Source organism: Phycodurus eques, chromosome 13, assembly GCF_024500275.1.
Source record: "Phycodurus eques isolate BA_2022a chromosome 13, UOR_Pequ_1.1, whole genome shotgun sequence".
In the NCBI taxonomy this organism is placed as follows: domain Eukaryota; kingdom Metazoa; phylum Chordata; class Actinopteri; order Syngnathiformes; family Syngnathidae; genus Phycodurus; species Phycodurus eques.
In genome coordinates, this window is record NC_084537.1 from 18953788 (window position 1) to 18981318 (window position 27531).

The 27531-nt window shown below is 43.5% G+C and overlaps 1 protein-coding gene across 14 annotated transcripts in view; it reads left to right on the forward strand.

Annotated features, from left to right (window-relative positions):
• The window catches only part of LOC133411507 (receptor-type tyrosine-protein phosphatase F-like), a 216458-nt gene that overhangs the window by 168217 nt on the left and 20710 nt on the right, over nucleotides 1-27531 (forward strand). For 9 of the 14 annotated variants that reach the window (XM_061693983.1, XM_061693982.1, XM_061693985.1 and 6 more), the window contains 4 exons: nucleotides 14781-14938; nucleotides 20965-21077; nucleotides 25734-25766; nucleotides 27255-27352. In XM_061693983.1, coding sequence (XP_061549967.1) covers nucleotides 14781-14938; nucleotides 20965-21077; nucleotides 25734-25766; nucleotides 27255-27352 — 402 coding nt within the window. The remainder of the gene's footprint in view (nucleotides 1-14780; nucleotides 14939-20964; nucleotides 21078-25733; nucleotides 25767-27254; nucleotides 27353-27531) is intronic. The other 5 variants (XM_061693986.1, XM_061693994.1, XM_061693992.1 and 2 more) reach the window with 1 other exon arrangement.

The following is a 27531-nucleotide window of genomic DNA, read 5'->3' on the forward strand; positions in this document are numbered from 1 at the left end:
CTATTTTATATATATGTAACACACACACACACACGGCGGCACGGTGGACGACTGGTTAGAGCGTCAGCCTCACAGTTCTGAGGACCGGGCTTCAATCCCCGGCCCCGCCTGTGTGGAGTTTACATGTTCTCCCCTTGCCTGCGTGGGTTTTCTGCGGGCACTCCGGTTCCCTCCCACATCCCAAAAACATGCATTAATTGGAGACTCTAAAATTACCCGTAGGTGTGACTGTGAGTGCGAGTGGTTGTTTGTTTCTATCTGCCCTGCGATTGGCTGGCAACCAGTTCAGGGTGTACCCCGCCTCCTGCCCGATGATAGCTGGGATCGGCTCCAGCACGCCCGCGACCCTAATGAGGAGAAGCGGCTCAGAAAATGGATGGATGGATATAAACAACCCCAATTTCAATGAAGTTGAGATGTTGTGTTAATCATAAATAAAAACAGAATACAATGATTTGCAAATCATGTTCGACCTATATTTAATTGAATACAATACAAAGACAAGATAATTCATGTTGAAACTGATCAGCTTCATTGTTTTTAGCAAATAATCATTAACTTCAAATTTTATGGCTGCAACACGTTCCAAAAAAGCTGGAACAGGGTCGTGTTTACCACTGTGTTACATCAACTTTTCTTTTAACAACATTCAATTGACGTTTGGGAACTGAGAACACTAATTGTTGAAGCTTTGTAGGTGGAATTCTTTCCCATTATTGCTTGATGTACAGCTTAAGCCATTCAACAGTCCGGGGTCTCCGTTGTCGTATTTGACGCTTCATAATGCGCCACACATTTTCAATGGGAGACAGGTCTGGACTGCAGGCAGGCCAGTCTAGTAGCCACACTCTTTTACTACGAAGCCACGCTGTTGTAACACGTGCAGAATGTGCTTTGGCATTGTCTTGCTGAAATAAGCAGGGGCGTCCATGAAAAAGACGTTGCTTGGATGGCAGCATGGTTCTCCAAAACCTGTATGTACCTTTCAGCATGAATGGTGCCTTCACAGATGTGTAGGTTAGCCATGCCATTGGCACTAGCACAGCCCCATACCATCACAGATGCTGGCTTTTGAACTTTACGTCCATAACAGTCCGGATGGTTCTTTTCCTCTTTGGCCCGGAGGACACGACATCCACAATTTCCAAAAACAATTTGAAATGTGGACTCGTCGAGCCACAGTACACTTTTCCACTTTGCATCGGACCATCTTAGAGGAGCTCGGGCCCAGAGAAGCCGACGGTGTTTCTGGGTGTTGTTGATAAATGGCTTTTGCTTTGCATAGTAGAGTTTCAAGCTGCACTTACGGATGTAGCGCTGAACTGTATTTACTGACATTGGTTTTCTGAAGTGTTCCTGAGCCCATGTGGTGATATCCTTTACACATTGATGACGGTTTTTGATGTAGTGCCGCCTGAGGGATCAAAGGTCACGGGTATTCAATGTTGGTTTTCGGCCTTGCCGCTTACATGCAGTGATTTCTCCAGATTCTCTGAACCTTTTAATGGTATTATGGATCCCTAAGTTCTTTGCAATTGTACGTTGAGGAACATTGTCCTTAAACTGTTCGACTATTTTCTCACGCACTTGTTCACAAAGCGGTGAACCTCGCCCCATCTTTGCTTGTGACTGACTGAGCCATTCAGGGAAGCTCCTTTTATACCCAATCATGGCACCCGCCTGTTCCCAATTAGCCTGTTCACCTGTGGGATGTTCCAAACAGGTGTTGGATGAGCATTCCTCTTTCTTTTTTTGCCACCTGTCCCAGCTTTTTTGGAACGTGTTACAGCCATAAAATGCTAAGTTAATGATTATTTGCGAAAAACAATAAAGTTGATCAGTTTGAACATTTGATATATTGTCTTTGTAATGTATTCAATTAAATATAAGTCGAACATGATTTGCAAATCATTCTGTTTTTATTTATGTTTAACGCAACGTCCCACCTTCATTGGAATTGAGGATGTGTATATATATATATATATATATATATACATCCACATATACACTATTCTTTTTCTTTTAGGAAAGTGGAACATCAATAGTTTGTAAAGTAAAAACTATTTTCCAATGAAACCTGATTCTCCAGTAATTATTATTTTACTTTTATCTGTATTTTATAAGAAATAAAGAATGCAGGCAAGTGCAGCTATAGTGGTTTGAACTGTGGAGGAAAAAAAAAAAAAAAAAGAAATGTAATTTCCTATTTTTTTTTGGGCTCCATTTTTTTGACATTCTCCAATAAATGAAAAAAATGATCCAACAAAATAATGTAACATTTAAATAAATATTTAACTGTATAAAAAAAACCTTAATGCTTTCTTTTTTAGGTAAGTGCGACATTATTTAGGAAATGAACAATGCAGCACCAAATCCAAGTGAATGTGTTTTTACCCTCCCCGAAAATATAGCAGAAGCATTTTAAACCTACTAAAGGTCCGTTAATCTTTAAAGCAATTCTGATTTGTAAGTGTTGTATTTGGCTGGAGTTAAAACACTGTTCACCTTTGGAGAATTTGCCATTTTGAAACGAGCGAGCAACGAGTCCATCTTAGCGCCGCACATCATAGTTTGTCCCAGTGGTGTCGCCGTACAACTTTGCACACTGTTAGCCGCAAATGCGAGGGGGTAAAAACTCCCGCAGAGCCCTGCAAATCCGTGGCAATTCACCTATTTCTTCCATCCATCTCATCTCCCTTTTCCTCCGCTCTCTCTTTCTGCACCGTGACGAGAGCGGAGGAGATTGATTAGAGGAGCTGGAGTTAAGAGGCAGAAGAGGGCCCGGTCACAGGGGGCCCAGGGAGGCTGTAAAGCGGGGCAGATTCCCTTGAAATGCTACTTTAAATATCCCTTAGGCCCCCGTCCTCGTCTGTAATCCCCCCGCCACTGTGAGAAGGGGAGAGAAAGGTGTGACCGATGCCGTAGCGGGTAAACCGCGATACGCTCGGCTTGGAAGGAGATGCTCGCCAGAGTCAATGTTGAGTTCAGTGTAAAATATCAAGTCCAAGCGCCTGTCGTCGTTACTTTGTTGAAATAAACCCCACGTGCTGTCAAACCTTGTTCATCAACTTGGTTCAACATGTTAAACATTGACTTAAACTGCAAATTGATGTTGATTTCAATGTAAAAATCTAAAGGAACAGCAGGAGTTTATGGAATGAACAACAAAGAGTCGTAACACCATCAGAACTGGAGCTGGTCTCTGTTGCTTTTTTGAAATAGACCCCAAGTGCCGACATCCTTGGATTAAGTTGTGTGAGAAAAATCATCACTTTCAAGATAAAAATGAATGAAAGTACGGATTAGCGTTGATTTCAATGGAAAATATAAAGTGACAGATCCTCTTGTCGTTACTATTTTAATGAACCGAGTGCCAATAACCGGGATTAAGTAAACTAACTAAACTGCAAATTCATATTCATTTGAATGTCAAGCATATATTAAAAACAAATATTTTAATGCAAAAGGAACATGATGATGTTAAACTGTGATTTGATGTTGACTTGAACTGAGTTTATGTAACGAAGAACTAAGACTAACACCACCATCAAAAATGGATTTTGTTTTTAATAAACTCCAAGTGAAAACTAATTAGGAGTTTAAATTGGAGGAGAAAAATCACCACATTAAATATCAAATGAATTTACGGATTAACACCGTTTCCAATGTAAGTATAATAGCCTATTGTCGTTACTTTGTTTTAATACACTGTGCCGACGACTGTGAATTAATTAAACTGTGAATAGTTGGTGATTTAGTTATAACTTAAAGTAACATTGTGATGATGGTACAAAAAAAAGAACAAAGTCACAAAGCCATCCAATGTTCAGCCGGTCTCAATTACTTTGTTTTATTGTGCCAACAAACGTGGATTAAGTCAGACGAATGCTTTATTCATCACATTGAATAAACGTTTATTTCAATGTTAAATATAAAGTCTAAGAGCCTGTCATTGCTACTTCGTTTTAATAAACCTCAAGAGCATTCATCAAACCTACAAATTAAGGTTGTTTGCAATGTAAAATCGAAAGTAACATCATGACTCAAAAGATTGGGCCAGATGCTGTTTCTTTGTTATAATGAGCCTCAAGTCGCGTGAGCACATTTGTACAAAACTCAAATTAACGTTGGTTTCAATGCAAAACAATCAAAGTAACATCATTGACGTGGTGCATCAAAAAGTAACAACTGCATAAAAAATGGAGCTGAATTTGTCGTTACTTTGTTTTGATAAACCCCAAATGCTGATAAACTCTGATTAGGAGAACATTAGTCACATTGAGTTGAACTGAATTAACATTTCTTTCAGTGCAAAATTGAAAAGAATGAGCTTTGTATAAATAAGGAATAAGAGCCTATCGTGGTTATTGTGTTTTAATAAACCACAAGGGCGAGTCGAGAATGTAGTGTGCTAGCTGCGAAACGCTCGACTTGGAAGGCGATGCTCGCCGGCTGGCCCGCTTGACGCCTGTCGGACACACACGGCTGCGTTTAATGGGATTCAATATTTGTCTCTTTTCTGCTGTCCGCCCTGAACAGTGCGGCGTCCCTCCACCTTTAATCGGTCGCTTCAATCACGGGCATTTATCCGCAACAATCAGCGTGCTTATTGACAGCTCAGCTAATGTCTTTAGCTTACCTCAACAGAGATTTAGCATGAAGGAATTCAAGCCATTTACACTCGGTGTGATACAGAATATCGTTATTGGGATAGCGTCAATAAACTGCCGTCAACCAAGTTTTTAATGGGCTCTCCGTATTCACTTCATGTATTGTCAACATTGCAAATCACAATCACACCCACTAGACACGATATTGCGATACTTTGCCAGTATCCCCATACAGCAATGACGCTACAATACACCGTATTGGATGAAAACCCATGTTGGATACATACTGTATCTGGATGATACCATAATTTCTCGTGTACAACCCCAATTCCAATGAAGTTGAGACGTTGTGTTAAACATAAATCAAAACAGAATACAATGATTTGCAAATCATGTTCCACCTATATTTAATTGAATACACTACAAAGACAAGATATTTAATGTTCAAACTGATAAACTTTATTGTTTTTAGCAAATAATCATGAACTTGGAATTTTATGGCTGCAACACGTTCCAAAAAAAGCTGGGACGTGGCAAAAAAGACTGAGAAAGTTGAGGAATGCTAATCAAACACACAGAAACACCAACGGCTTCTCTGGACCCGAGCTCATCTAAGATGGACTGATGCAAAGTGGAAAAGTGTTCTGTGGTCCGACGACTCCACATTTCAAATTGTTTTTGGAAATTGTGGACGTCGTGTCCTCCGGACCAAAGAGGAAAATAACCATCCGGACTGTTATGGACGCAAAGTTCAAAAGCCAGCATCTGTGATGGTATGGGGCTGTGTTAGTGCCAATGACATGGGTAACTTACACATCTGTGAAGGCACCATTAATGCTGAAAGGTACATACAGGTTTTGGAGAAACATATGCTGCCATCCAAGCAACATCTTTTTCATGGACGCCCCTGCTTATTTCAGTAAGACAGTGCCAAACCACATTCTGCATGTGTTACAACAGCGTTGCTTCATAGTAAAAGAGTGCGGCTACTTGACTGGCCTGCCTGCAGTCCAGACCTGTCTCCCATTGAAAATGTGTGGCGTATTATGAAGCGTAAAATGTGTTTGATTATCCAGGCAGAATTTGTAAGATGGGTACAATTGTTCAAAGAAAACCTGAAGGGCCAGGCGATACACATTTCATTTTATTTTTAATGGGATTGAAATTAAACTGTCAATCATTTCAGAAAGAAATTAATGATGGTTGTTGTTCAGTCATCAGTCATATTTAAAAACAAAAAAAATAAAAACTATTTCACAAATTCTGCCTGGGTATGTAAATTTATAAGCCCAATTGTATATATATGCAGTCACATGTACCCCTGTCATATTGGAATGAAAGTGTAGGCTACGCCTTTTCCATAACCTCTCGGTGTCATAGTAGAATGTAAGTGTACAACTTTTTCATAACCTCTAGTGGGCGGTGGCACATTGGAATGAACGTGTACAGCTTTTTCATAACTTCCTGATGGCGGCATACATTTATAAAATGTGAAAGTCTTTTTCATTTTCTCCTATACCAATGTATAATGCACACTATTGACTTTTGACAATTTTTTTTGGGGGGGGGGGGGGGGGGGGGGATTTTGCATTATACACGAGAAATCTATGCAACTGAACAAGGGAAAACGTAAAAACACATTTAATGGCCAATGAGAAGTATGTAACGCTAAATGTTTGTGACATTTTTTCAAAACATCCATCCAAACAGGATCTTTCCATTTTGAAAAAAATCCAATTAGCCGTTACTTTGTTTGAATTGACCTCAGGGGCCGCGAAACTTGGGTTAGGTTGGGGGAGAACATTCATCACATTTAATAAACATTGATTTCAATGAAAATTATAAGACTGAGAGGCTGCCGCCGTTACTTTGTTTTAGTAAACTGTGCCGACAAGCTTGGAATAAATCGGGTGAAAAAAATGCATCACATTGGATTAAACTGAATTAATGTTGATTTCATTGTAAAATCTCAAGTAACATCATGTGCAACTCAGTCACGCCTGCATCTAAAATGGAGCCCATCTCTGTTATTATGTTTTCGTAAACAAAGTCCCAACAATTTTGGATTAAGTCAGGGAGGTTATTCATTACATTAAAGTAAATTAATGTAAATGAATGTGGATTTCAGTATACATTGCAAAGTAACAAAATCGTTGTTACTAACTGTATTACTACAGAACAAAATCTTCAACAACCTGATATTAAATCAGGTGGGAAAATTCAACATGTTAAACATGGAAACAAACAAAGAATTTAACATTGATTGCAATGCAAATTATGATGTTTAGGGACCTGTCAGCATTATTTTGTTTTGATAAACCCCAAATGCAGACAACCCTGGATCAAATCGTGTGGCTTTTTTTGTTCAACAAAAAAAAGTTCATGGTTTATTAAAAAATAAATAAAGAAAAACAATTTTGCATGCATTTCAGCATCTTTTATTCAATTTGCGGATTTATGCTTAATATGTAAGAAAACTATAGCGATACCAACCCCAAAGTTTACGCGTGTGTTTGCGCGAGTCACGCGGCTCTGGATTAGCGAAAGTCATTACTCATAGCTGCTCTATGCTTAAGTTAATTATATTGCGAGTCGGACTGGAACTGGCATCGAAAATGAGATTATTTTTCCCCGGCAGAACAGAAGGAGAACTACAGAGCTTGTCCTCTCACTGAACCGTCAGTCCAAATCTTTGACAAAAAAAAAAATCTGTGCGTCGCAGCGTAGTGCGTCAAAACTCACGCGGAATTTACTTTTCCTCGCCTTCAAAAGTACGTGAAACGAATCTAATAACGGTATGTGCTGTACTGTAAGCAGTTTGTTATTATTGTGCCGTTGATGATTACGCTGCGGCTCTCGCTGATTGCATCACAGAAGCCCCTCGCTGTGCTCCGCGAGCGACTCTGCGGACATTTGTTGTCGATAAAAACAACGCGTTAGCGGACACTAAACGACGTCATCGCTCTCCCCCCTCGCGCCCACCCAGACGTGGATCAAACGGCAGTGCCCGAGTTTTAATAAGCCTTCGTCTATCAACGGCCACGAGCAGCCAAGCTCGGAGGGGACGGGAAAGCGGGGATGGAAGGAAGGAAACAAGGAAGGAAGAGGCAGTAGTGTGCCTTCACGTCGCCCCAGAACCCGAGGCGGATAAACAAGCCTGGGGAAGTGTGAAATGGGATGATAGATGCTGCTGTGTATAAACAGTATCATTTAATGCAAGAGGCGCGTGAGGGAGGGGAGCGAGCATGAAATAGTGTGTGATGTGCTTCAGAGAGGGCGGGAAAGAAAGAGAGAGGCCCCGCATCCTGCCTAGCCTGTGATGAAAGGCGCAGGCGGAGAAGATTGTTGTAAAAAATGTCTTAGAATTCTAGATTATATATTTAAAAATATTAGTACAAAATGTGTTTTAAAGTACCGTGATACAGTAATCCCCCTATCACTCACGGTTGATAGGGACTCAGCCCTGGCACGAATAGCAAAAAAAGTGATCACAAAACATTAAAACTCATCTTACATTAGCTCTAAAAATAAATGGTGGCAAAGACTCTCTGTAACAACCCAGACTGACCTTAAGTCACCTGATCTTAAACTTAACAATTACTGTACTACCTTTCGATTTAGACTGACTATTTTATATTTTATATTCTTTGTATAAGTGGAGGGAGACGAGCACAGTGAGAATTTCTTTGCTCGGTGCTACCGTTGTGTTTTTACTGTGGATGTGACAACAAACATCTTGAATCTTTGGCGGCATTTTAAGGCGTTTCAGAAAGAGCCAAAAAATTGTGAATCAGTGACTTTTTCAGCAAATAGATGAGGTAAGGTTCCACTGAAAAAAACAGACTAATAGGCTAATTTGTGAAGAGTTAGAAATAGTACAAAAAAGTACAAATATGCGAGGGATGCCTTACATTTGGCTTCCTGTACAGACCTGGTCAAACAGACGCCTCTGTGTTTACTCCAACATCTAGTACCGCCCTGTGTCCAGTTAGCTGTCATGACCACGACACGCCACCGGCGCAGTGGGCGTGGCATCTGTAAAACTGACGCAAATAGTGCAGTTGAAAGAGAGTGCAGCTCTGACGGAAATTGGTTTGACAAACAGCTGCTTCAGAGCTCGCTGTCTTGTGTGTAACAATGCCCGCGTTGCATCACGTGACCGACGAATTGGCCCGCGCGGCCCCTCTGCGTCGCTTGACGCGCACACGGCAAAAATTGTTGCTGCCCGTCGAACGACGCGGAGATCATCTCTCGTGATTGGTCCGTTTAACTCACATGCTGTGATGATGTACTCAGCGTGCCCATTGGTTCTACATACCATCTACGCCGCCGCCTTCTCGATCGATTTTCCAGCATAATTAAAGGTGTCGTCTCGGTCCATTTGTTCTAGCAGACACTGTTCCACGGTCCCCATTGTTGGGGACAAGCTACTGGAAATGGCCATAAAAATGCAGAGGAAACTCCACCCTGTGGTGTCCTAGCCACTACCAGCCGTAGCGACACCCCCGACTTGGAGGTGAACTGCAGTACACTTTCAAAACTGCGCGCGTGGGTTGCACTCGAGTATAAAGGCAAACTGCCCCAGGACAGCCGCAGTGACGTCAGTATAAAGAAGCCTTAAGTATCCGAAGTGTAACAACGCATGCAAATGTATCGCAGGGAGGTGCAACCAGTGATAACCTTGGCATCTGATACTAATTGGCCACGCCTCCTTTGTGATGAAAGCAATTGTCACTGGCTCGGACTTTGCCACGCTTCAAATCGTGTGAAACGTGTACATTGTCATCCCCCAACTTCCAGTTTTTCTCTCTTCAACGGCTTCCTCTCGCCTCCCTTCTGGTTGTGTCACGCTACGATGAAGAGCTGAGCGTGGGCTACCCCGGGGGAAGCAGCAAGAGACACATAATGGTCGTCTTTGCACGCGTGTGTTTGTTTCCACGGCTGCACGCCCCCCTGCGGCTTATTTAAGCCATTTTGGGAAGGACAAGGGGCTCCCAGAGTCAATAGCGAGTTGAAATAAATGTGTTGGTATTTTCCGCTGCGCACTGCGGATCGGGAGCTCCAGGGACTGTGGGGGGGGGTTGCGGGGCATTATGTAGCCCACGGGCCAGATCACAAACTGGATGTAGTGCAACTAGCAGAACATCTCTTGCTCTCGTTTTCTCCTTGCTGGCTGCCACCTTTCATCAGCTGCTAGTTCACTGTGGCAGTTACTACTGCAAACTCCATCACGCGTGTGTTTCACGCATGCTATGACACGCATATCTATAATTCACAAAAAAAGCTACTACAGCAGTTCCTCGAGTTCATTTGTATGGACAAAAAAAGGATTGGTGGATGCTACTCTGGCACGGTGGACGACTGGTTAGAGCGTCAGCCTCACAGTTCTGAGGACCCGGGTTCAATCCCCGGCCCCGCCTGTGTGGAGTTTGCATGTTCTCTCCGTGCACTCCGGCTTCCTCCCACATCCCAAAAACATGCATTAATTGGAGATTCTAAATTGCCCGTAGGCATGACTGTGAGTGCGAATGGCTGTTTGTTTCTATGTGCCCTGCGATTGGCTGGCAACCAGTTCAGGGTGTACCCCGCCTCCTGCCCGATGACAGCTGGGATGGGCTCCAGCACTCCCGCGACCCTGGTGAGGAGAAGTGGCTCAGAAAATGGATGGATGGATGGATTCTACTCTGATAAGCACTTTCACTAACGCAGTTTCTCGATCATCCGATTGGACTATGAGGTTTCGGTGGCCTTTGCTCTTAAAAAAAAACAAAAAAAACTTTCACACTGTTCTGTCCATTTTAAGCTTGGTCCGTAAAGAAGACAATTTGTCTGTGGCCAGTCATGAACAACAATTTCACATACTGGAAGATAAGTTGCCAACATCTGGTTCAGCCAGGTCCTTCCAAAAAGATGGACCGTCACAAACAAGAAGAATCACACACTTGAGGATAAGTTGTCAAGGTTCAGTTAAGCTGCGTCCTTATGAAGATAGTTGGCCTGTCACGGGCACACCAGATGCATGAGAGTCGTTCTTTTCCAGTCTGTTTGGTGTCCGGAGTTTCGGATTATTCTCAGAAACAAAAGAGCGATGACACACTAAAACGGGACAGATGACAGAGGGCTTCCTGTTCCTATCGTTGGGCAGTAACCCAGCGGGGGATCCTGGAGGGGAAAAAAATATATATATGGTTTTTTTTTTGTTTGTTTGTTTTTCCACTGCCCTGTGGCATAACAAATGACTGCAGCTGTGCTTTTCGAGAGGAAAAACGCAGAGGAAAGCCATACTAAACAGAAGACCTAGCTTTTTTTTTTTTTTTTTTTTTTTTTTTGCGTCGGTCACGGCGGAGGACTCGGGATAATCCATTTGAACGCTAAAATCAGATAAAAGCCTGGCCACGCAGAAGGTCCAGTGAGAGGCGTCACCACGCAATGACCATCGTGGAGTCAGTCACAAAAACACGTGCTGCTTCTTGGACCTCGCTGAAATATTCTGCGTCATCAAGCGTCTCAACTCATTGGCGTGTAGTTTGTAAACAAGCAGGCCACGGCATCTCGGGTAAACTTTTCTGTGCGACTCAGTCACACAAATCCAATCAACATTTCACAGCGTTAAAGTGCTGTGATCTCATTCTCACTGTATGCTTGGTCTTGCAAATGCCTCGCGGTAATTACGCTGCCACTCAAAAGCCTTGAAGCGCCTTCTCACTCCAAACTAAGTAAATGTCTTTGAAGAATATTGCAGTTGCTCGTATTGTGGTCAGGGACAGTAATTTTACTCAACTGCAGCAGAGAACCCAAGGCGGCCATTCGGGATAACTACTGGGAGGGGGGGACGGTTCAAGTCTCACCTACGCCTTTGATACTACCTCTAAAGCATGGTTCCTGACCGACATAAAACCTCAAATGCATGTCTATCATGAGTAGACCCACAAAAAGTCTCAAGAACCTATGCCCAAAGAGATACATCCTCCATTTTAGGATTATTTTTAGCCATTTGCAGGGGTTCTTCAAAAACGAAAGCCAATTTCACTCAGCAACATGAAATTTGTCTGGAATCTTTAGTAGAGCCACAAATGGGGCTGTCACTATCTAATCTTTTTAGAATCGATTATCCTGTCGATATTATTTCGTCTTGGACTCCAGTAATCGCTTTATACATTCTCATTTATGAGAGTTGGACGTCTACCATTAAACTGCATATGTTGGTACTGAGTGTATGGTATAAACTGTGCAGAATTTGAGACAACAACATCAGCCTTTGCGAAACGGTTAGCATTCGCAATTAGCATTAGTGTGCTAGCGATTCCCATGTTTTAGGTGAAAATTAAAGCAAAGGCTAACTACCATTCAGCTCACTCATACATAATGTTATATGTACATTACACATTTAATAGTGTCTTAAAAAGATGTTCCTTTGTCGTTTTGGGCAATGCTTTTCCACTGGGCCAACAGTGCGTCCGTCTGCAACAAATGTCGGCGCGGTGAACTTGGACAGCGGCCAAATGGTTCCGGGCGGTGCAAATATGCTTTTATTAATATTATGTAATTGAAATTTTTGCGTTGACCAAGTTTTGTGGTGGACTTTATGATTTATTTTTCTTTTTGTTTGTTTCCCCCCACAACCCTAGCCACAAATGTGACACAAGAAGGGTTTGGTTTAAAGCAGCCATTCCAGGGTCATTTTTGTTTAAAAGGTAATGTTTTGAAAATGTATCCCACAGAGCAGCTTGACATTTGTTTGGCTTGTCAATCATGAGTAGAGCCATCCCCCTAAATTGTTTTAAAATTCATCCCTTCTCAACATGAATTTTGGTCGGAGTGTGTTGACCCGCAAAAAAGTCCCCAGAAAAAGTCATTTTTTGTTTGAAGTGGCCATTTTAGGGGGATTTTGGACCATTTCAGGGGACCCAACAAATGTTATCTGCTTGCTACCAAATTTGAAACCTCGTACACTAGACTGCTAAATTGTCAGGGAATTTCAGTTTTCGTCGTATATGGGCACAACGACGTTGGATGACTCGCCATAAAACACGGAGCTCCATTAAGTCTAACAACATGAGGTCAGAACTTGACCAAATGTCTTGGTCCCACCCTGAAAAGATTCCTGAGCACCCACGATTGGCGGAAATGTAATGACGCAATAACAGGTCAATTAATTCAGCCTCGTCCTTCCTTTTCACTTTCACACTTGACTTACCGTGTTTGTTGACGTGTGTGTGCGTGTGTCCACATTTCCCCTTACGCAGCTCACACACCTGCCGTGCACATTTTCCCCGCTCGAGTTGCGATAACAGAAGTATATATACGACTATGAGCCCATCTCGGTTTATCTTTCCAATTAATATCAGCCTTTGTGCCGCAGAGCGGGCCGCTGTGCCGCTAATGATGCGGATTACCGCCGCCTGCCGGTGCCGTGGCATGCTGGGAGCCCGATTTTGCCCCCGCCCGGGGCCCGCGGTCCGTCACCCGTGGCCCTCCTCCCTTCCCGATGCGCGTCCCCACATCACCGCGCAATGAGCAGCACGCTGCGCTCTAATGACGAGAAGCTTTGCTGCGCTCTCGTCTGTCACCTCGCTCTCCCGCTGTACCTTCACCCCTCCGCCTCATCTTCCTCCTCCTCGCCGTCGTTTGAAGACGAAGGAGCGGGGAGGGGGGCGACGTCTCATTTACACGCTCCTGTCGCCGTCGCCTTCTCCCCTCGCTGAACCGTCATGCCGCGCAGACTAATGAAGGAAACGCAATGCCCACCATTTATCTGTAGCAGGACCCTGGGGTGATGAGGACATTTTTCCGCCTCCCCTCGTTCACCTCTCTCAAGTCTCGTCAGACTACCTCAGCTCATTCTATCATGACGCGGTGGCAAAACGCATGCTACTCAGAACTACTACTTTGGTCGAACATTTTTTGTTTTTACAATGCTTAAGCATCCTGTAACGACAAGAAGTCATTTTAGACCTTTTCACCATGAGGTCACACGTTCTTGCGGCGGGTGCAAACGCTCTGATTGCACAACTAGTAAACCAACGCTTACATGTCATTTGATCAAGCCAGAGGTGATAGAGAAAACAGCATAAGTGGCTTGAATGATATTTTTGGCTTTCTTCTTTTCTGCTTTAGTTTGAATGTGTGAAGTGTTAGTTGAAAGAGGAAGACTTGACATGAGGTGAAGTGCTTTTAAGGGAGACAAAAGGCCAGTCATAAATTACATTCCAGCAGGTAGGTTGATTCAAAAATGGAAAATTCAGTTATGGTTAATATGATCATTCAGGGGACTGGTTAAGCTAGCAGGCTAGCCAAATATATTTTGCTATATTAGTCAAACAGAACCCAAGCAAACATGTTATGCATACATGTTCTTGCGATCATCTCTGTACAACGACATATTTTTTCACACTGTCATCGTTTTCAGTTCAAATCAGCAGTTAAACATAAAGAAAATGTCCAGAGCCACTATCTAAGTGGGTACGGGCACTGCTATTGCATTTCGGCAAAAGTTGACCATCGGTTACAGCGAACCCACGACTATTCACGCTTTACTATTTGCGTTTTTTTTTTAATTTTTTTTTTAACCTAGCTTCAGTCATTCGCTGAAAAACTCACTCTTTGCAGGTTTTGTGCTCTTCCTAAGATGCAACAAGATGTGGCGCCAAAGCCCATAATAGTAGCAATTTGCGTCAAGTAAGTGTTGACTTGATGCATCTCGACTGAGAGAAAACCTTTGCATGTTGGGGAGGAGCTAAACTTAGTCTGGTTTGTTAGTGGATGTCAAGAGCCTTCGCTGCTTGTGCATGTCAAATCAAAACAGCTGTCAGCCATTTATTTTTAAAGATAATGTTGTAAGTTGAGTTGGAGACGATATTAAGAAAGAGTATTGCTCCACGGAGGTATGGATGTAGTTTCTGTCTCCTACAGACCGAAATAACCTTCCTGAAGGCTCTGAACTCCTGTTTCTGCACCATTGTCATAAAAATCAGAGTAATAATGAAGGCGAGCCGTAACATGGAAATACCTCAACTTCTCAAAGCTGTTATCATTCGTTATACAACAAGTTTCTCTGAATGTTCTGAACTCCCGTTTTAACACCAGTGTTGTGTTGCGCAAAATGGCTGATTATTATGCCTTGCTTCAGTACTGACTGACGCGTATGTTTTTGCCGCCCTCCCCCGACAGATGACGTTTTCGGCCAGTCCCTATTCGGACCTCATCCAGGTCATCACGCAGACGCTGGTTCAGGGGGCGGAGCAGACGGAAATGCTGTGGGTGATGGGACCCGTGTTTGCCGTGGTGCTCATCATCAGCGTCGTCATAGCCATCCTGCTCTTTAAGAAGTGAGTGGGCCTCTTCGTGTGTGTGTAACGTAATATGTGCTCTACACTTACTGAAAGACCCAACGTACTTATTGTGCTGCTTAATAGATGTGACAGTTGAAGAGTAACCAAATGTAGTTGCATGATTTTCTAATTGAACTAAACGAAATGTACATGGGTGGCCTTCCACCATTTAACTCGCGACGATATTTGCTATTTTTCCTGTCGTTACTAGCTGTTAACATTATATTTTTGGGTGCGTTCCAACCTATAGTTTTGCTTTTTCTATTCCCAATATGGGGGAGAAAACAAAATAATCCAAGCGAACCAAAATGTGTTGCAACAAACCCTGACGTCATGCTCTCCTTTTATTGGCTGCAAGAGTGCAAACAGAAATTACTTTTTAGCATGCGGGACTAGTGAGTTAAACAGCCCAACAAAACCCCACATGGGAAAAATATTCACGTTTCCCTTAATCACATCATCACCAACAACAAAATAAGAAATATTGTCACACTGCTAATGCCGCTTTGTCTAACGTTAAACAAGTGAATCTTTTAAAAGAACATAGCCTGAGCAGTACACATGAAATATTATTTATGTTCCAGGATTTTAACCCTTCATTGTTGTGTGAACTTCTAAAATAGACACCATTATCCAGCATCGGTCATGGCGCACACTTATTTGTCAGTTCAGTATCAAGGCAGCCTGGAGGAAACTGGTAAAATGTGTTTACATTTTTGAATGGGGAATAAAAGCAACTTTATCCGGTGGGCAAATAATAATATTAAAAAGGGAAAGCTAGATTGGCTGGCAACCAGTTCAGGGTGTACCCCGCCTCCTGCCCGATGACAGCTGGGACAGGCTCCAGCACGCCCGCGACCCTCGTGAGGAGAAGCGGCTCAGAAAATGGAGAGATGGATGGATGGATGAAGGGAAAGCTAGTAGTCCAAATTAGATTTATAACACACATAATTGCATTTGTTTATGTAAGAGTAAATGCTGGGCTTTTTTTTTTTTTGTCGCTAGGAAGAAATGTGTCGTTTTTGGGGGGTAGCTTTGCCTTTTTAGGCTAACTGAAGAAACGGCCACTCAACTTCAATTGCTGTAATCAACCAAATCCGCTTAGAGTTCCATTAAACCACACCAAAGGGTGCAATTCAGAAACCTCTCAAAGGTGAATTGCATCTTTTTTCCTGACTCAATTTACTATTGTTTGACAGTTAATTCTATCCTGATGGGTCATTGCACTTTAAAAGAACAGCAGCAGCATTCAAAAGCCGACCTGTTCTCCAGCCAGCCCCTGCGTCTCCCCGCAGACCGCTAGGAGACTCGCCTAGGCTTGCGAACAGGCCCCGAGACAGCCCACTGCTGCGCCTCCGCCGAAGTCCTTTCCTTCGTGCCGACAGATTGACAGGAGGGAGTGTGGGCTGGAAGCTGTGAACCACTTTTGTTTTTTGCTGCCAATAAAACATGCAAAGGCATAATTGAGTTCTCGCCGGCGCGGTTGTTATTGCTACCCGCGTGTTTGCCAAACACCGAGCCCACGACGGGGTTGTTGGTGGAAACGTGGCCTACCGTAACGTCTCATGCTTGACATTTTCAAAGAGCTGGATTAAAAACAAGAGGATAATAATTGCCTATTAATCTCCTCCCTCCCTCTCCCTCCCTTTTCTTTATGAACGCAGCAAACAGGAGAGGTGGGTAATGTCACTCATCATCAGTGGTGTGTTCGCCATTCGTGTTGTGTAGTCTTCACTGTGGGTCTGCTTCCTCTCACATTCAAAAGTGTGACAAAATGGAGGGAAAGCTGCCTTAAATTGGCTTGTCAAGTCATATTTGTTGGGGGTTACCAGACGTGAGACGCACCAGACTTCTTCTTTGATAAGTCAAAGCAAATTGACAAAACAAACGTGACATTTATTTTATAAAGCAGAATGTGGACTGATCATATATACACCATTATCAGACATCAATAAGCAACACACGCTTATCAGTTCAGTAGCGAAGCAACCTTGCAGAAACAAAAGGTGTGAAGTGTTGCTGCATGCTTTGGCTGTGAGATACAGTATATAGACCCATGCGGTGGACAAATATTAAAATGACTATTCCAAAGATTTCGTATACGCCATTATCCAACATCAAGAAGCCACACACTTATCGCTTTAGTAAAGGTGTGAAATGTTGCTGCATACTTTTAAAGGGGGAAAATAGCACCATCTGAATTTGAACATTGAAATACACACATCCATCATCAAATAGCGACACACTTATAAGTTCGGTAGCGAGACACTCTTGCGGAAAACGGTAAAAGATGTTAAATGTTTCTGCATGCTTTGAATAGGGAAGAAGTAGCAATATCAGATGGACAAATTCAACTTCAAATGTAAACGCTTACATACGCAATATTATCCAACATCAATGAGTGACACCAGCTTATCAGTTAAGTAGCAGCGAGGCACAGAAAACAGAGGTGTATAATGTTGCCGCATGCTTTGAATGGGAAAATTAGCACCATTTGCTCGAGGAACAGTTAAATAAATTGCCTGCCTCACAGTTCTGAGGATCGGGGTTCAAATCCCGGCCCCGTCTGTGTGGAGTTTGCATGTTCCCGTGTCTGCGTGAGTTTTCTCCAGGCACTCCGGTTTCCTCCCACATCCCAAAAACATGCGTGGTAGGTTAATTGGTAACTCTAAATTGCCCACAGGTGTGAATGTGAGTGCAAATGGTTGTTTGTTGATATGTGCCCTGTGATTAGCTGGCGACCAGTTCAGGGTGTACCCCGCCTCTCGCCCGAAGATAGCTGGGATAGGCTCCAGCACGCCCGCGACCCTAGTGAGGATAAGCGAAACGGAAGATGAATGAATGAATCAATGTTGACCTCTAAGATACACATCGTTATCAAACAGCAATAAGCAACACACACACACTTATTAGTTCTGTTGCAAGCCACCTTTGTAGAAAGTGTTCAATGTTGCTGCATGCTTTGAATGAGGGAAAGGTAGCACCATCTGATGGAGAAATATGGATTCAAATTCAAAAGCTCACATATGCACGATTATCCAACATCAATAAGTGACACACTAGTACTAGCGTACTAGCTATGCAGCCTTGCAAAAAAACAGTACAAGGTGTGAAATGTTGCTGCATGCTTTGAATGGGAACGAAGTAGCACCATTTGGTTGGCAAAATGGAAAAGCCGACCGTTCAAATTAAAATGTTAACGTGAACAATTGCATTGGTTTAAGATAAATACGGGATATTAAAAAAAAAAAAAAAAGATTTTCCAACAGGACATTTTTTTGTCGCTTAGAACAAATCTTTTGGGAATGTAGCATTGACATTTTAACCTTAGGTAACATTTTAGACAAAGGACGCCTTGATAACCAGGTCAAAGCAAGTCAGGGGAGGTGTGGGATGTGAGGTTGACGTGGGTTTACATGTGCATGTTCCACATGTGGTGGCCGTGTTCTTCATCACATCCGTCCCGTCTGCCCGTGCTGTGTTTCATTATCCAGCCGACGTCGGCATGCAACCCTAGTGCCCCCCACCTTCTCCATATGTGAATATACTGAGGCAGCACACGGCTGCAGAATGGTCCATTGTCAAGTAAATGCCAGGCCGGGGGAAAAGTGCCGCAAAACGAAATGTTCCCGTCTTTGAAGCTGACATTCCACAGAGACCCGTTCTTCCAGGCAGGAGTCTTAACAAAGGGCTTGTTCTGCCCTCATTAAGCGTACCATTTACTGCACAAACACACACACACTTACACACTCCAACTCATAAGTAGATACTCACACTCACATTAGGCATGACATGAATAACATTGAAATGCTGCCATGTTGACTCGAGGTCAGCACTTAACCCTCTTGTTGCATTTGTTGCCATAACATTCATGTTTAATTATGGGGCATGTTTAATTATCCACAAATGTCAAAAACCCCCAAATTCCCAATAAACATTTAGATCTCATTAACGCTATTACTAACCGAGTACGAAATTGTGACATTATAACTGTGAGTGGGTGAACAACAACAGATACGCACAAAGTTCCAAAGTGAATAGCATACCTTAAAATGCACTGCAGAGTGTACCGACCGGTACTTCGTACTGTCCCAGGTCTAATCCTTAGTCATAGCGAATGTTAGTGCGTATGAAAAGAAAATATTTGGTGTGTGAAAAACTTTTCAGTTAAACAACCATTCGCACTCACATTCACACCTACGGGCAATTTAGAGTCTTCAATCAACCTACCACGCATGTTTTTGGGATGTGGGAGGAAACCGGAGTGCCCGGAGAAAACCCACGCAGGCACGGGGAGAACATGCAAACTCCACACTGGCGGGGCCGGGGATTGAATCCCGGTCCTCAGAACTGTGAGGCTGACGCTCTAACCAGTCGTCCACCGTGCCGCCCAGTAGGCTTAAGTGTCATGTAAATGGGAATCACACAGAACAAAGCACACATGCACAAGTCGTCAACTGCCTCCCCGGACGCAGTTTGGCTCACGGAGAGGAAAAGGATGCTTGACGTAGATTAACGATCACGCAACTAGCATTAGTTTAAGCCCCCGCCGTTTAACGTAACAGGTGCAGTGGGTTCAGGCAGCTGTACGTCTTCTCAGCAGGCCTAAAAACCTGCACTTTATGGGGTGCAGTGAGATGTGAAATTTCCACCGGGTGTCTCCATTTGCAGTCAGAGGGCCTGTTGTGTAGTATGTGTGTGCGCATGTCAACAGATGCTGGCCGTCTGAACTTAACAATACATGCGGCCTGTCCGCCTGATGGACACGTTACAGTCCACTGAGCCAAGACGGGCTGAGTTTATGCTAGGATTCGCCAGGCGACACAGGTGTTGTAGAACGGGTCTCAATTATCCGGTGTTGTGCCACACAGCTGATGAGCTAATTACAACAGCCGCCTGTTTTCCTCTCAGTCTGGAAAGCCTGTAAACACAACGTGTTGGCACACACGCGTAGACACAACTGTGAAAATCACGCATATGCGCATGTACGCGTTTCCACACAGCAGCTGTCATATAGCCAAATCCAGCCTAGACCATTCCAGGAAAAGGATGGCCTTTCTATCTCCTTAATTGTGAGACTAATGAAGGTAATAGCCTGGTACTTGACTCTCCTTAATTGTCACAAGTAGTCCTGAACAAACTAACTAGCTATGCCATTAACCTTCGCTAACCTCAGTTGGCCTTCCAAGAAGAGCAGTCATACCCAAACAGGAAGTTCAATTAAGAACAGATCATACCAGGAAGTTTAGCCAAACCTTAACCCATCCAGGAAGATCGTCCAAAACATAATTGCTGGAAGTTCAAGACTGATCTATTCAATCAGGTCCAATAAAACGCTGATCCAACAAGGAAGTTCACTCAGATACAGATCATTATAAGAAGCTTCTGCCAAGATCCCGTCGTTCCAGGTAATTTAGCCAACCCGTCAATCAAACACAGGTCGCTCAACAAGTTCTGTCAGACACCAAAAAAATCCTGAAGGTTTAGTCAAAAACTGATCTTACTATGAGATTCAGTTAAACAAATCCAACTAGGAAGTTCAATCAGAAATAGGTCCTGCTAAGAAGCTTCGCCAACAACTGATTGTTCCATGTAGTCCAGCCAAACTATGATCAATCCAAGAGGTTCAATCAAGAATATTTCACTCCAGAAGTTCTATCAGATACAGATGCAACCTCAAGATATAGTCAAGAACTGTGAGAGTCCAGCCAAACCTTGACCCATACAGTAAGTTCAGCCAAGAACAGATTATTCCAGGAACTTAAATCAAACACTGATCTGTCCAAGAGTTCTAATCAAACAGTGATTCATTGAGAAAGTTCAGTCAAAAATGAATCATTCCTAAAAGCGCTCTGGGAAATTTAATCGAGGAAGTATCCAGACACAGTTTTCAAGGCATTTCAAAGAGAAACAATCAGTGTCACTCTCAATCACCCCGTCATTTCCACTTAAGTGGATGAATCGGTGCCTAGCAGCAGGGCCCCCTTTAATACAATGCTGTTGGTGTTTGTCTCTCCCCCCAGGAAGCGGGCGTCGCCCTTGCCCAAGGATGAGCACTCAGGTGGAGTGAAAGACTCCCTGCTGGCCAACTCCTCCGACCCTGTGGAGATGAGACGACTCAACTACCAGACGCCAGGTAAGAAACAGCGTTCAATCCCCCTTGCCGCCCGTTACGCGTTGTCGGTTGCGTTCGCACAGCCCTGTAGTTGTGGATGTCTCAGATCAGTATTTTGATGAATCATTCAGTGTATCCTTACAATTAAAAGACTAGTCCAGATTTTTTAAAAAGCCATTTTTATAATCGCATCTGTAAAAAACACGGTTGGATTGTCATCGCAAAACTCACAAACATTTGCCTAGTCCGTGCAGCATTCACACTTGAACTGAAATGACCAAACCACACCAGCGGTAACTTGCAAGAGAGACCCACCTCTTCAAGCGGTCCTGGTCCATTTATTTGGCGCACACCAGGATGATGATGACGTATCGTTCTCTTTAGCAGGTCCGAATCGGTTGATGGGTTTGTGAAAAATGTCCATGCAGCCCCTGGTTGGGTTTATGTTAAAACTGTGTACCAAAACGTCAACAGGAAGAAGGTTTGCTGTACGAAATGTTTTTGTGATAAGCGAATATAGCGGCATAAAGACAAAATCGTGGAAAACTGGCATTTGTTGATAACCACGACACACCCGCAAATTGGACAATAAAAGCATGACTCGTTTGCATGGTGAAGAGATGACATGCTCCTGTCAGACATCTATTCAGATGCTCGTGGCTAGCATGCTAAACCAACGATGTGTTAAGTCAACAGTTTAACGAGCTACATGACTGTAATGATTTTCGTGCATGGCTAGAGCATGTCAGTAACGCTTTGCTTCGACCTGTTAGCTGCCGATATTATCGTTAATTGTTGCGCTAGGAGAGTTCCATTCCTGTGGCAGTATTGCTGGAATGCTCCGTAGTAATAAAGTCGGAATTATAGTAAATAATTGGATGAAAAACTTGTAAAGTACGGAACTGAGTGATCATGCCTTGTGCCACGTGGCCACAGATTCTTACGCCGCTGCACAAACTTGTTGATTCTGCACTGTTCAGGACTATTGTAAACCAACAATAAATATCGATGCACTCAAATGCGGGCTGTAGTGGACCCGGGTCGCATTCATTTCACATGCAAGCTGAGACCACCAACCAGCGTTCCATTAAATCGGAGTAAAAACCAGTATCCTGTCGTGTCATACTATCCTGTCATAAAGGGGAAACTCCCCTTTCAGTGAGTCCTCTCTGAAACCAACATAATCCCATCACCATTGCTGACTCATAGCTTTAGAATTACGTTTAATAATTTTAGAACTACTTCATTTGTAAGCCCTTTCAAGAAGCACCGTTAAATATTTCCACCTCTGTCACTATCTTCGCAGGCTGTAGCAGACAAAAGTCAGATGACTTTCACATCAAACGCACTAGGGTGTGTTCGGAACTACACCGAGACCACCTATAGCAGGAGGTTCTCGGACCAGTTGATTTGGTCCACACCAAGGGAGTTGAGGAACCAACTTGAGAATGATTTAGAACAAACAAGTAAATGTATCCTGGCATCGCGGCCTACGTATGCATCAAACAAGGAGAACCTCTCTTTCAGTCCAACGGTTCCGTCACTGTTGGTGGCTCATACCTTTAGAAATACATTTCATTTGCAAGGCAGCCTTTTTCCCTAGAAGCGAAACTAAGACTAAATCAATTGTTTCCTGCTCTGTCACTATCTGTGCAGGCTGTAGTGGACCAAGGTTGGTTGTTGATTTGGTGCACACCAACTAGAGTTTGATTTAAAACAAACTACAAACATGATATCCCGGCATTGCGGCTAAGAATCCCACAGAGAGGAAAAGTCCTCTTTCAGTCAGTCTTCTTTGAAACAACACAATCCTATCACCATTGCTGAGTCATAGCTTAAAAATATGTTCCATTTGCCTTTATTTCCCTTTGTAGCTTTTCTAGAAGCAAAACTGAGACTTAAACCAAGTGTTTCTAGCTCTGTCACTGTCGGTGCACAGTAGCCGAGCGGGGAGGTTTTAGTCGAGTTGTCCGGCCTCAGCCTCCTCCTTACTTTCTCCTCCACCCCTCACACCCTTTCACCCCCATCCCTCCATCAGCTACTTTCATACCCCCCAACTGGTAATGAGTTGTGCAGCCTCTGATGTCAAGGTGAGCTCGGTGGAAGGAACAATGGAGCTGAGAGAAAATGTCAACCCTGGAAACGTGTGCGTGTGTGTTTGCGCATTCTTTCTCACAGGTTATTAGAGACCGCACTGACACACACACATGCGCACACACACAGCCTCTTTCAACCCTTGCAGAGGAATTAAGCAGCGCTGTCGCTCTAAAGGATCCCTGTTCTCCCCTCCTCCCACTCCACCTCTTTTTCCCTTTTGTCTTCCATTTTCCCCCCTGTAGGATAATCTCTTTTTCTCTTTTTTTCTCCTCTCTCTCACTGACGCCCCCATCCTTTCCCTGAACGTCAACATTTATCTCCGTCTTTTCCCACGTCGGCGCGACAGAGGCGTTTATGATCAAATATTCACCAAACTGCGAGTCGTCGACTGCCATTTCGCACTCTCTTTGACTTGATTGCCTCACAGCAGGGGAACGTTCCTGCCCTGATTGTAATTATTTTTAAGTGCTCCAGCAACAAGTCGCGATGTTAAACATACATTGAATATAAAAAGTCAACACACCCCTGTTCAAATGCCAGGTTTTTGTGATATAAAAAAACAAGACCAAAGTAAATCATTTTAAAACCTTTTCCACCATTAATTTGACCTATAACCCGTGCAACTGAATTGGGAAAAAAACAAATCTTTTCAACAGGGTAAATACAAATTTTAAACTGTGATAATGTGATTGCAAGTGTGCACACCTTTTTTTTTTTTAATGGAGATGTGACTGTGTTCAAAATGAAACAATCACATTCAGACCCTGTTCCAGTAGGCTTTTCCTGACATTTGTGTAGCCACATTTCACAGCACTAGATACACTATGGTTGCAGAGAGGTTCCACAACACCAGATGGATCTCAGGTATCAGTCAGGAGAAGGGTACAAAAGAATGATGCCATAATGAGTTAAGTTTGACGTACTGCCAAAAGCGTATTGCTAGCCTTGTCGTCTACTAGCCAGAGTCTGAGGTGCACGGTGTACGTTTATGGAGTAGACGTGTGGCTATTAGCAAATTGAATGTTCTGAGCCGGCATATACAGTGCCGAGAAAAAGTATTACAATCCTTATATTTTTGTCTACTTTCCCCTCTTTAAAGTTTAAAATCATCAAGCAAATGTAAATATCAGACATATATAACCCAAGTGAACTTAAAATGCTGATTTTATTTATTCAGGAAAAAAAACAAAAACTCAGTTACCTGGCCCTATGTGAAAAAAGTAATGGCCCCCTAAACCTAATAGCTAGTTGGGCCATCCTCAGCAGCAACAACTGAAATCAAGCGATTTTCTACAACCTCAATTCCAATGAAGTTGGGACGTTGTGTTAAACATAAATCAAAACAGAATACAATGATTATACAATGATTTGCAAATCATGTGCAACCGATATTTAATTGAATACACTACAAAGACAAGATATTTAATGTTCAAACGGATAAACTGAATTGTTTTTCGCAAATAATCATGAACTTGGAATTTTATGGCTGCAACACGTTCCAAAAAAAGCTGGGACAGGTGGCAAAAAAGACTGAGAAAGTTGAAGAATGCTAATCAAACACCCAGAAACGCCGACGGCTTCTCTGGGCCCGAGCTCATCTAAGATGGACTGACACAAAGTGGAAAAGTGTTCTGTGGTCCGACGAGTCCACATTTCAAATTGTTTTTGGAAATTGTGGACGTCGTGTCCTCCGTGCCAAAGAGGAAAAGAACCATCCGGACTGTTATGGACACAAAGTTCAAAAGCCAGCATCTGTGATGGTATGGGGCTGTGTTAGTGCCAATGACATGGGTAACTTACACATCTGGGAAGGCACCATTAATGCTGAGAGGTACATACAGGTTTTGGAGAAACATATGCTGCCATCCAAGCAACATCTTTTTCATGGACGCCCCTGCTTATTTCCGCCAGACAATGCCATACCACATTCTGCACGTGTTACAACAGCGTGACTTCAGAGTAAAAGAGTGCGGGTACTAGACTAGCCTGCCTGCAGTCCAGACCTGTCTCCCATTGAAAATATGTGGCGCATTATGAAGCTTTAGAAATAGCTTTCCTAACCCTTTCCAGATTGATAGATGTCAATGACTTTATTTCTCGACTGTTTTGGAATTTCTTTGGATCATGTCATTCTGTTGCAGCTTTTTTAGATCTTTTGTCCGAATTAAATTTGTCGGGACGGATTATGTTTAAATTATTTCTTGATTGAACCGGTCTGGAAGTAATCAGGGTTGGGTGTGATCAGTCACAAAAATTGTGATTAGCGACAATCAATGTATGATTTAACAAGGGCGTAATTACTTTTTCACACAGGTGACTGAATAGTTTTTTTCCCCCTTAATAAATTAAATAATTTAAAAACAGCATTTTAAGTTCAGTTGGGTTAGATTTGTCTGATAATTTACATTTGTTTGATCTTAAACATTGAAGGGATGAAACTATGCAAAAATATAAGAATTTGAGACGGGGGCCAATACTTTTTCACGGCACTGTACGAATACATGTACCGTTACCATTTAGCGACTTTTTTTTTTTTACCTTCTTTCCTTCCTTCCTCCTTGACTCTCCTTTCTTCCACAGGTCCCAGCTCTCACCGCAGCCCCAACACGCCAAGTTAGTCCGCTATGTCGCCTAAGCTCCCCCGCCCTCCACCATAGCAGTACAGTTCAGCTCAGTAAAGCCTCTCTGTGTTTTTTTCGCCATATTTAATTCCCGGAAGTGGTGATTGTCTATCAAAAAGTCAACCCGCGGCCTACTCTGTGCAACCAGAAGAGTACCGAACTGTACTGCTTGGTGGAAACAGGTGTCAACTGTGTTTTTCACTCAATCTCATTCTGTGTCCCCCACATCATAAACCCACCAGTGTGTCGTCCCCTGGTGCTCCACGGAAGCAGCGGGTTTCATGGATAGCTGATTTTACACGTGTTGGACACGAGCGCGGCTATTTTCCGTCTTCACCCTCCATTTCATCCGCACCGTTGCTGTATTAGACTCGTCTGGCTGAGTTGGCCGCGGATAGGCTAATGTTAATGCGCTGCTTTTAATTGGATTCATTGTTCAGGTGCCATGGCGTGGAGAGGTCTCAGTTAGCAGTGATTGTGCTTTGGGCGGCTCGGCGCTTTGCGTTCAAAAGCTGTTTCAAATGAGTTAGCAAGTTGGGCGTATTCCCAAAAGCATATCACTAGCCATGGCGTCTGCTCGCCAGAGGCTGAGCTGCATTGTTTTTGTTTACAAAGTAAACCTGTAGCGGAAGGGTCGCAAAATCAATGCAGGTCCCAGTTGAGGGGCCTATTTTGTTACCTCCCGTAATGGCAATTTACCACAGCGAACTGCGATATGTGATTGGATGACACTGCGTTTGATGAAGCAGCATGTTGCTCATCACCCAACGCTGCCGTGTGCAGTCCTGATAGCTTGTGTACTGCATGCCTGTCTGCTCTTTACTGTTTTTTCATCTCATTCCCAATGTTTATTATGGTAAAATAGAAGGTTCTTAATGTGTCTTTGAGTGGTGTGAAGGTGACATGTAAGATGGATGATGAACTTCACACAGTCTTCATGATCTCACTAGTTCCCGGCTATGTGTTTTAAGCCAAGATCAAAGGCGCATGGGGGAATTTGCGCTAAAAGATTAGCCATAAATCACCCCAATAACTTTAAAAAACAGCAGGAGCGGATAGAGAGGGGGGGCAATGGGGAGGTGCGGCGTGGTTGTTTGAAAGTAATCCAGGCCAGGCGCTCCAGGCTGCGCCAAAGGATGCTCTTTTGTAAGAAGAGATATTTTCAAAGAAATGAGTTCTGGCGGGTGACCAGTCACTTTTTCTTTCCCCGCTTCCTGTGAAATAAGAGTGTGACTGATCCGTTGAGACTTGCGGGGTCCTCACTCTCTCTCTCTCTCTCTCTCCGAAGCTAGATCTGCTTCCGAGTCCCATCTACAGAGGCATGCCTCTCACCCAAAAGTCACTCATGCGCACCCACATTGTGTCCTCGCTCGCCATCTATCGTCACACATACAGACGCATCAACGGCACCTCATGGTCCAACCCCGTGTTGCGACATTCCGTGGAATCCCTCCCGGACTCACTCCTCTTCTCGTTTCAGGGATGCGAGAACACCCGCCTATTCCCGTCGCCGGCCTAACTGACCATATTGAGCATCTAAAGGCCAACGACGGCCTGCGCTTCTCCCAGGAATACGAGGTAAGAGCAACGTGGTAATGCACTTATGCTGCACAGTGAACCCCGGCAATACCCGGGGGATAGAGACTGAGTGAGCCCTGTCACAGAGGGCGAAAACGCTCAAGTAATTGATGCCCCGCTAACAAAAGGGTTTGTAATTAACTATAGATGCCACAAGATGGTGGCAGAGCACCTAAAGT